The sequence below is a fragment of the Salvelinus sp. IW2-2015 genome, linkage group LG21 (genome assembly GCF_002910315.2).
Source record: "Salvelinus sp. IW2-2015 linkage group LG21, ASM291031v2, whole genome shotgun sequence".
Lineage (NCBI taxonomy): Eukaryota > Metazoa > Chordata > Actinopteri > Salmoniformes > Salmonidae > Salvelinus > Salvelinus sp. IW2-2015.
Window position 1 is genome coordinate 4085626 of NC_036861.1, and position 11226 is coordinate 4096851.

At 43.8% G+C, this 11226-nt stretch overlaps 1 protein-coding gene and 1 non-coding gene across 2 annotated transcripts in view; one reads left to right on the forward strand and one right to left on the reverse strand.

Annotated features, from left to right (window-relative positions):
- Positions 1-1224: 1224 nt before the first annotated feature.
- Positions 1225-1306, reverse strand: trnas-aga (transfer RNA serine (anticodon AGA)). The gene has a single exon. It is a non-coding gene; the product is annotated as a tRNA-Ser (tRNA).
- Positions 1307-2281: 975 nt separating this feature from the next.
- LOC111982435 (nucleosome-remodeling factor subunit BPTF-like) overlaps positions 2282-11226 on the forward strand; it is a 59414-nt gene continuing 50469 nt past the window's right edge. Inside the window, 3 exon segments of the mRNA XM_070433777.1 lie at positions 2282-3105; positions 5350-6172; positions 10754-10974. Coding sequence (XP_070289878.1) covers positions 2595-3105; positions 5350-6172; positions 10754-10974 — 1555 coding nt within the window. The 5' untranslated portion in view covers positions 2282-2594.

The window sequence follows — 11226 nt, forward strand, 5'->3', positions numbered from 1 at the left end:
AACAACGGCCAACTGTAAAGTTTGGTGGAGGAGGAATAATGGMSTGGGGCTGTTTTTCATGGTTACAGGCTAGGCCCCTTAGTTCCAGTGAAGGGAAATCTTAAAGCTCCATAAATCAAATTATATTTGTCACATGCACCAAATACAACCTTACAGTGAAATGCTTACTTACAAGCCCTTAACCAACAATACAGTTTTAAGAAAAAATAAGTTAAGTAAAAAATGAAAGTAACAAATAATTAAAGAGCAGCAGTAAAATAACAATAGCGAGGCTGTACACAGGGGGTACCAGTACAGAGTCAATGTGTAGGGGCACCGGTTAGTCGAGGTAATTGAGGTAATATGTAGAGTTAAAGTGACTATGAATAGAAAATAAACAGCATAAAAGTCAGGGAAGCCATTTGATTAGCTGTTCYGGAGTCTTATGGCTTGGGGGTAGAAGCTGTTAGGAAGTCTTTTAGACCTAGACTTGGCGCTCCGGCACCGCTWGCCGTGCGGTAGCAGAGAGAACAGTCTATGAATACAATGAAATTCTAGACTATTCTGTGCTTTCAACTTTGTGGCAACAGTTTGGGGAAGGCCCTTTCCTGTTTCAGCACAAAAATGCCCCTGTGCACAGAACAAGGTCCATACAGAAATAGTTTGTCGAGATCGGTGTGGAAGAACTTGACTGGCCTGCGCAGCACCCTGACCTCTCCATCGAACACCTTTGGGATCAATTAGAACGCAGACTGCAAGCCAGGCCTAATCGTCCAACATCAGTGCCCAACCTCACTTATGCTCTTGTGGCTGAATGGAAGCAGGTCACCGCAGCAATGTTCTAACTCTGTGGAAAGCCTTCTCAGAAGAGTGGAGGCTGTTATAGCAGCAAATGGGGGACAAACTCCATATTAATGCTCATGCTTTTGGAATGAGATGTTCGAAAAGGTGTCCACATACTTTTGGTCATGTAGTGTATGTAATTTAGATATCCACATCAATATTTTTTGCAATACTGCTAAAGGCTACGTGGAACATGCAACCAGAAAATGAAGTTTTAAAAAAAAAAACACTTGGAGGTGCCCTTTTCCATTGTGTTGTACCGCCTTTTGCATGAAGACAGTAGGTAATATCAAGACATTAATTGCATTCAAATGGGCGTAACAAATGTATAGTTGAAAGATTTGGGCATTAGAAGGACTACCCTTTAGAGGGAAACTTCCAATTCACATCGTCAAAAGAGATCGTTGTCGGCAGGATTCGAACCTGCGCGGGAAGATCCCAATGGATTTCTAGTCCATCGCCTTAACCACTCGGCCACGACAACTTGATATTTTATACCTTAAATTACTCCCGATTTAACCCATCCCCATGTTAAACCTGCTACTATTTATCGTTTTTAAGACTTTTAACTATTTTTTMAACGACCATTCACTTTGCTGGCTGCTTCTATTGAAAATGTAGCTATAACATCGAAATAATTAGACTTCTGCCTGCTGGAGTTAATAAAGATATGTGCTTGCTTTAAAGAGAAAAGCCTTGGCATTGACAATCTACAGAGAGCAGGACGTAGTAGTAGTATGCCTGATCTAAATAGGCTACATTTGAGAGCATAAACCATAGACTGTAATTTAACATAATGTAGCTAGGCCCTATCATAAGAGAGGTATTTAGGAAACATTGTAGCAACAAAGAGAAAAAAAAGAAACAATGTTGCACCACAACTGATACATTGGTAGGTTATGTRACCATCATTCATTCCATGGTGATGGAACTATTCTGATGTTCTTCGTTCTGATCCAGAATGTTGAATGACCTCTTCATAATATCCGCTGTGTGCATKAATAAGTAAACACAATGTTTGAATATTTTTTTTCCTATCCTATTTTTTAAATAAATGCATGCAATTATCCAATGCAATACACAATATATTATGAGTATTTTTTTACCATTAAAATAAGTTTATTGAATAACTCCACTCTGCATTAGCAAAATTACAAATTGAGTCTWTTTGATAATAGCAACAAATCAACTACCAATACATACATGATTTAAATGTTGACATATAGTTTACTTCTCCCTAATATGTGCTGGAACTCTGGAACTGACTTAACAACAACTTGGTTTCATGATTCTGATCTTTCCCGTGTCCGACTACGTATGCTTGCCTACATTCTGGCTAGAATGACGACGTCAGCTGCAAATTGACAACGCTGTTACATTGTAATAAATCCATGTTTTCTTGATTTGTATGAATTGACATGACAAGRGAACGTAAATAAACAATCGTGGGGGCATCACGTTTGCATGGATAACACATTTTATGAACTAAATGCGTCTACTGTAGAATAGTAGTCACGTGACCTCCATACAGGGCCTGCTGTCTGTTTTCAGTGGAGGGAGAGATCCGAAGAAAAATGGCGACTGCAGGCGACCTAAAGCGGGACGCCGGCCATTCTATTTGAACTTTCTACTAAAAATTGAGCCCGGGGCTTGGTGGGGCTAATTGAMACTATCGCAAKGTTGGTTAYGGTTTCCGAGGGTGCCCGTTTTTTCGGGTTTGCGTGGACTAGTCGCGCGCTAAAATTGAAATAAAAAATAATACATCTGCTACAATGCGAGGGAGAAGAGGAAGGCCGCCTAAACAGGCAGCGGAGATGCAGGAGGTTTCTCCTGGGCCAGTTCGCGGTTCGAGAGGGAGAGGTAGCCGTGGTAGGGGAAGGGGCCGAGGACGTGGCCGCGGACGAGGTTCGGTGGTGGATACCGGTGATACAGAAATMAATCGGAGAGAAAACTACCATTCGTCCAGGGGCCGGAGGAAAGTTGGAGCAGCGACGACATCGCGGGGCAGAGGAAGAGGCAGGGGTTCGAGAGGCGGTCGCGGCAGCAGGGGGAGACGGCCACTGTGCAAGGTGGTCTACGATGACAATAGCGACGAGGAAGAGGATAATATTAGTTTGAGGTCGGAGGAAGACGAACTTTTACACGAGAATCCCTCAGACTACGAAGAGGAGGCCGTGGATAATGAGTCCGATTTTCTGGAAGAATTACCAGATGAGGATGATGCTAGCTACTGTACAGAGAGCAGCTTTCGGAGCCATGATAGCACGCACGGAAGCACTCCAGGTACGTTTGRTTGCAATTTAGAAGCATTTTTTCAAATGCACGCCAAAGTGTTAGTTTTTATTTAGCACATTTGGTAAGCAAGCTGCATTGTTCAAAATGGAGATTGCACTCATAAACAGGCCTTTGTTTAGGAGCTCTGGTGATCGTTTGCTAGTTCCCGCACAGTGAACACTACTGTCGCCTCGCATGTTTTCTGGTATAAAAAATCAGCAACTTTCGGCAAAAATTAACACTCATTAGACGATGGTGATTATTGTTAAACGGAATTGTTCATTTGCATAATTGCACCATTTTGCATACAACTATTTGCCGAGGCGTTAGTTCAAGATAAACATTTAGCTACTTTCCATTCATTAATTTAGCAATACCCGTTAACATATATGCGTCAACAAGCATGCCATGCTGCACTATCTGGCTACAAAATTTCACGTTAAGATTTATACCATTTGCTTTATTACTGCGCGTGCGTTMTTGATACTTTGTCGCGTTGCCTGGCATGAATATACCTTTATACAGTTCCTGTAGTAGATGTAAACAATAAATGCGCAGTTTAATCAACTAGTTGTAATTTATCCCCCTCCCTTAATTTAAACCGTTTTTTCCTTCAGAAAAATCAAGTGTAGCGAGATTGTGGTCAAATCAGCMTGACAGGACATCATCGCAAGGCCCTTTGTTTTGAAAAGAGGCGCTCTAATTTTACCTGTTGCAGCTTTAACTCATTATAATATCACGCACTAAATTGTACGGTAACCATAGCAAACGCCAATCTATCAACGTAAACGAGCAAGAGCAAATGCAAACTTCTTTGAAAAATAATTGTTGAACTGTGAAGTCAATAGTTTTGTTCTTGCATAATGTCTAACCATAAGTGTAAGTGACGTTGATGTCATTCATGTACTTTGGACTTCGTGTAGTCAATTTTCAAGCCGTTTATGGATTATTAAGGAACCATTTTGTAATTCAATGCAGAATTATATTTCCATTAAATTATAGATTTATTGATATGTTATTCATCCTAAAATGTCTGTATATTATTAATAACTTGCCCCACATCTCATAAGCACAGATGTGTACAGCCTAGACCACATTGTTATTTCTTGAATCATAATTCTCTCTCTCCATTGCACCCCAGTGACTGATTAGGCAAATAACCTCCTACCCCAAATAGGCTCGCTTACGATGTGAATATGGCTGAATTGTGCAAAGAGTGGTTTATGTGCCTTTTCATATGACCTATAATCACACACACTCATTTTATCACAKTGAGTCACAAATACATGCTTACACATACACAGAGACTCTGTGCATAGGGCCCGGGTGGAACGAAGGCAGAGGTTTTTGTACACAGCCCTCACTGGGGGCACACGCTCAGGGGAGAGGTGCTTGTTGGTCATTTTAATGTCACCTTGTCTATGCCTACACCCTGTCTAATGTTTGAAATCTAATTTAAAACTACAGTATGTTAGTTGTTATACCTACCTACTCCAGCTGATATCAGAGGGTGTGGATCCATGTTTCAGATTCTGAAATTGATCCGGGCCCATATTCATAAAAAGTGCTGATCTAGGATCAGTTTAGCCTTTTCGATCATAATGAATAAGATTACATGGACAGGGGGAGCTGACCCTAGATCAGCACCCATACTCTGGCCCAGGGTATAGTGAGTGAAGGAAGGCCAAGTTCTCCACTGCACGGTGTATAGTCGAGTACCAGGTGCAAGGTTAGCTTATTTACATTTTTAAGACTTGATTTAAAAAAAAAATGTACTGAGTAAATCTAAAGTTCTCTTTCCAAAGGGAGAAATTCTGTTTATAGATTAGATTCAGACTTGATATACACCGTGGGATTTATGGAAGGGTAAAAAATACAAGTTGGTTATAACCAATAGGCTATACTTAAAAGTTGATACAAGGAAAGTAATGCACACATTCACAAAGCTGTTATCAATAAACAATAACAAAATTGTTACACACTCAAATGTGTTGAATAAGAAGCCTTGCCTGTTTGATAGAAACATRGACAGCCGTTATGGTTGATGGAAATTGTGCTGCCTGCTTTGACTCATTCGGTGTGTATCTAGCTTTGTCTTTGTTTCTTCACCTGTCTTTGTTGTGTTTCTCAGAGTCCAGCACTCAGTATTGAAGGGCYTTTTTTTATTGGCCCCATTTTATGTCTCTTGATTGATTTTAATTCTTTACATAATTTATATCACTCTCTCTCACTCTCCATCCCTCTCTGTCTCAGGCCGGAGGGGCAGACGCCCMCACCGGCCCCGCTCGCCCATCTTCGAGGCCAAAGAGGTGCCCCCCCTGGAGCTGCCAAAGTCCTCAGAGGACCTTTTGGTGCCGGCCAATCAGCTCCTCAACATCTCGGCCGTCTATGAGGTGCTGCGCCACTTCGGCTCGGTCCTGCGCCTCTCGCCGTTCCGCTTTGAGGACTTTTGTGCGGCACTGGCGGGCCAGGAGCAGTGCACCCTGCTGGCTGAGACCCACACCGCCCTGCTCAAYGCCATCCTGCGCGAGGAGGACACATCCAACACCACGTTCGGTCCTGCCGACCTCAAGGACAGCGTCAACTCCACGCTCTACTTCATCGACGGCATGACCTGGCCCGAGATGGTGCGCGCCTACTGCGAGAGCGACCCAGAGTACCGCCAGGTGCTCCCTTTACTGGAGGGCGAGGAGTACCCCTACGAGCCCCTCGAGAGCAAAATTAAGGTCCTTCAATTCCTCGTGGACCAGTTCCTGGCCACCAACCTGGCTAGAGAAGAGTTGATGTCGGAGGGGGTGYTGGCGTATGACGACCACTGCAGGGTGTGCCATCGGCTGGGGGACCTCCTCTGRTGTGAGACGTGCTCGGCCGTCTACCACCTGGAGTGCGTGAAGCCGCCGCTGGTGGAGGTACCCGAGGACGAGTGGCAGTGCGAGGTGTGCGTGGCACACAAGGTGCCCGGCGTGGTGGACTGTGTGACGGAGGCGCAGAAGAGCCGGCCATACATCCGCCAGCTGCCAATCGGCTATGACCGCCACCGCCGCAAGTACTGGTTCCTGGACCGCCGCATCGTGGTGTAAGTAGACAACAACAAACAGACATTCACTCACTCCAAAATTATACTCAACAAGAATATAAACGCAACATGCTAGAATTTTACAGTTCAGTTCATATGAGTTACAGTTCATATAAGGAAATCAGTCAATTTAAATAAATTCATTAGGCCCTAATCTATTGATTTCAAAATGAGTTTTTCCCCACAAAAAGGCTTTGTTACAAACAGAAATACTCCTCAGTTTCATCAGCTGTTTGGGTGACTGGTCTCAGACGATCCCGCAGGTGAAGAAGCCAGYTGTGGAGGTCCTGGGCTGGCGTGGTTACAATGATCTGAGGTTGTGAGGCCGGTTGGACGTACTGCCAAATTCTCTAAAATGACTTTGGAGGTGGCTTATGGTATAGAAATTAACATTAAATTCTCTGTCAACAGCTCTGGGGGACATTCCTGCAGTTAGCATGACAATTGCACACTCCCTCAAAACTGGAGACCAATGTTGCATTGTGTTGTGTGACACAACTTCACATTTTAGAGGCCTTTTTATTGTAAGGTGCACCTGTGTAATTACCATGCTGTTTAATCAGCTTCTTGATATGCCACATCTGTCAGGTGGATGGATTATCTTGGCAAAGGAGAAATGCTCACTAATAGGGATATAAACAAATTTGTGCACAATATTTGATAGAAATAAGCTATTTGTGGGTATGGAACATTTCTGAGATCTTTTATTTCAGCTCATGAGACATGAAACTAACACTTTACTTGTGGGAGATTTAGTTCCCGGTTTCAACTGTACCMGGCAAATGGCAGACAGTGTGTATGTTTCAGCATGATAATATARGGCCCGTGTCGCAAGGATCTGTACACAATTCCTGGAAGCTGAAAATGTCCCAGCCTGCATACTCACCAGACATGTCACCCATTTGACCATGTTTGGGATACTCTGGATCGACYTATACGTCAGTGTGTTCCAGTTTCCACCAATATCCATTAACTTCACACAGCCATTGAAGAGGAGTGGTGATCACACCAGATACTGACTGGTTTTCTGATCCACGCCCCTACCTTTTTTTTGAAGGTATCTTTGACCAACAGATGCATGTCTGTATTCCCAGTCATGTGACATCTATAGATTAGGGCCTTTCAACTGCCCCGAGAGGAATCCCTTTGACAGTTCTGTAGGGCCTTTCAATTGACTGATTTCCTTATGAACTGTAACTCAGTAAAATCTTAGAAATTGTTGCATGTTGCATTTATATCTTTGTTCAGTGTAATATATAGTTATTACAATTTCCTATTCTACCTGGCAGATAATTATGTCTGTTCTAGACAATACATTAATATCTGAATATTCTGTAATGTTATCTCTCCATGGACATCCCTTCTCAAGCAATTGATTAGTTTGGTCAGGTGTGATAGGACCAAAATATGCTATTGCTACGGGCCTTGGAGGAACGGATTGGGAAACACGGGGTTATGTGATAGGGTGGAGGGATGGGATGATGGGCTAGGGCTGTTGTCTCACCTGTGGCTGTTGTGCAGGACTGGGCCTGGTCTATAATGTCCCTGCCTACCGACACCTTCTCAGTCTTTGAAAGGATGCTGTTGTGTGAACTGTTTGCTGTCCTGACACTAGGAGGAACATAAAAACCGTTGTCATCACACTGTGAAATGAAGACCGCGATACTAAACTGAAGGCAACTGCTAATGGCTACCCCGGTCTTTCTATTGAAAGGTCCTTTGGAGGAAGAATGTGGGGCATATATTTGACACTTTTATCTAAACCAGTGTTTCTTAGGTAGCCTAGAGGTTAGAGGGTTGGGCCAGTAACTGAAGTGTCCCTGGTTTGAATACCCAAGCCGACAAGGTGAAAAATCTGTCCCGTGCCCTTGAGCAAGGCACTTAACCCTAATTTGCTCCAGGGGTGACGTACTACTATGGTTYACCCTTTACCTGGTCCTGGGGACATTTTTTGRTTTTGGCCTTGCSCTACKCAGCTGATTCAAAGGATCAACTCATCAAGCTTTGAGGATTTCAATCAGGTGTGTAGTGCTAAGYCAAAAACAAAAATGTGCACCCCTTTGGGTCCCCTGGAACAGGGTWAAGAGACATTGATCTAAACGTGATTTACTAATTTTACAGATTGGTGTTTACCRTCTGGGTATCTCAGCCTGTCGCACCTCCAACGGTGCTCTTCGGTCAGCTACAGGATGAAGACATTTTTTGGGGAGAAGACATGCAACTTCTATGAGACATGCAACAGTTAATGGCAATATGAGATAATATACATTTGGGCGTGCTGACAAAGTTTGCGGCCAGGATCGATTCGCCTTGCTACACGCCTATAGGCACAGCAACAGGGACTCTGAATTTGATGGACACTGCGATGGGAAGGCCTGGTGGAGAGTGTGAAGGAGTTTTTTTATACAGATCTCTGTGGTAGGGGTGCACAATGGAGTTGTTAACTGTGACAAGAGGTCTTGGAGCAGGCAGGCCTTGTCCAGGGAGGAAGAGCAGCTTCTCTTCGTCAATTGTTGCTTGGTGATGGTTCTGTCAGGACCTGCCTTACAACAGGCCTACAAAGCCCTCAGTCCAGCCTCTCTCAGCCTATTGCGGGACAGTCTGAGAATTGCATGGCAGGATTGTGCGTTCCTGGTGTAACTCGAGCAGTTGTTTGTTGCCATCCGTACCTGTCCCGCAGGTGTGATGTTCGGATGCACCCGATCCTGTCAGGTGTTGACCGAAGCTACACTGTGTCTGCCACTGCGAGAGGAGCGAACAGCTGCTTGTCATGCTCCCTGTAGCGCTGTCTTAGGCGTCTACACAGTACGGCTTGCAATTATTGCCCTGGCCACATTCTGCAGTCCTCTTGCCTCCCTTTAGCATGCTAAGGGCATGTTCACGCAGAAGAAGCGGGGGAACCCTGGCTCTTTCTTTTGGTATTTTTCCCAGCAAGAGTCAGTAGAAAGCCCTCTTTAGACCTGTCCTAAGGTCTTTCATAACTGCTGACCTTAAATCCTACCGTCGTAGGACCCTTGAAGACAGGTCCGGAAAAAGGCCGTTTTCTTTAAAAAAAAAATGTATTGTTACTTATATATCATTGTTGTACAGTGCAAATTCAATCAGCACCGACGTTATCCACCTAAGAAGCACTGATAACCCTGAATCAAAATTGAAGGAGAAGCGTGAGCAATTGACCCMCGATCATGTTCAAGCTGTGAGCTTTGTTTACATGACAGGTGGCAATGATTGATTTTATTGCAACGTTTACATTAATATTTTAGTCATTTAGCAGACGCTTTCATCCAGKGCGASTTACACCACTTGTTTAGCTTCTCTGGTAAGGTATAGAAAGGCCAATGCCTCACTTGTTTGAAGGATAATGACAGTGCAAACACACAAATGTTAGTAATCGATAGCATATAAGCCAGCTATTAAGCACTAGTCACAGATGGTGTGGTAGCAGACTCCTTTAACCTGAGAGGAGAGTGTCACACACTCATGTACACACACACACACCTGAACAGAGGGATTCGGAGGTAGCCTTCACTCTCTCATTGCCGCTCCCACTCAAGAAAGTGGCTTTCACTGGGTGCAGTGTAATCGATCTTCACCATCCCCATAGAGAGAGAGAGAATGTGTGTGTCTCGAGTGGGTGGTTGCATCCTGAGAGGATGCTGACTAGATTGTTGGAATACTGCCTAAGGCCAGTGAGACCCAGGCCTAGACCGTGCTGTGCACAAAACTGTCAAATTTGTCATTTTGTTGATATTTGATGTGGGCATATGTGTTATGCATGCCTAGAGTGCTCAAAGGTCATACAACTTTAATTTCCCTATAATCATGTTTTCCTTGATTGCAGCTAAGTCGATGTTAAAACTTAAAGCGCAATTCCACCACTTCTCAACCTGATTTTCATTGTCTCCAGCACAGTACCAGTGTCTACATACAGTGTATGTGAAAACTGTGCATTTTCTACGTTCTACCCGATGAKGTAATCAAAAGTTACGGTGATCAAAAACGGTGATTTTCAAACCCTATGAGATTRGCGGTGACGTGGAGCAAGAKAARAMCTTCCCTCTGGCTAGAAACTAGTTGCAYGTTTTGAAAATCACAGTTTTTCTTACTTTTAATCCTACCCTGMGATGTCACAGAGAAGCATTTTCTTAGGACTTTTTATTTTTGCAACCACAGATCATAGAAACATGCCGTTTTCACATATCTAGACACCGGTATGGTGCTMMAGATAATGAATATGAGTTTGTAAAGTGGCGGAATGGCCCTTTTTAAGGAGAACTGGCACCATAGAAGACACGTGTATTAAATAGTTGTCCGTACRATGTCCTTAKAATGGACAATTTACAATAGAATGTGTCTGCTTAAATGTRCTTCATTCTACTGCTCGTCATTTGATGATGGCATCGATTAATCAAAGACATCGATCTTTCTCCATCCTCTCTTTCTCTCTTATTCTATCCCTCTCTGTCTCCCATATTCTCATGTTCTCTTTTTCCCTGTCCCCTCCATCTCCCTCTTATCTCTCTCCCCTCTTTTTCTCTCCACAACCCTCCACCCCTGTCTCGCTCCCTTCCTCCACGCCAGTGAGGAGGACGGCGAGCAGGAGGACAAGACCATCTGGTACTACAGCACCAAGGTGCAGCTGGCTGAGCTGATTGACTGCCTGGACAAGGGTTACTGGGAGGCCCACTTGTACGCCACGCTGGAGGAGATCAGGGACGAGCTGCACACGTACATGGACATCACCGAGGAGCTCACCAACAAGGCCCGCGGCGTCAACAAGTGCTTCCTCACCGCCGCCAACGGTAAGAGATGTTGGAAACGTTCAGATAGGACATGTTTGTTCTTCATAACCTATATCTATCTGACATGTAGAATACAAATCTCTATTAATGGCATTTCTGCAACGTTTACCTACTGAACGAGGCCTAGGGTACGCACACACAGGTATTTTTGTTTTTCTTTCATATTTTATTCTAGGACTGGTATTGTCATTTAGTCATTTCAGAAGAATGTTTTAGCAGTTGTTTGCGTAGTTATTTACTATTAAACTACCG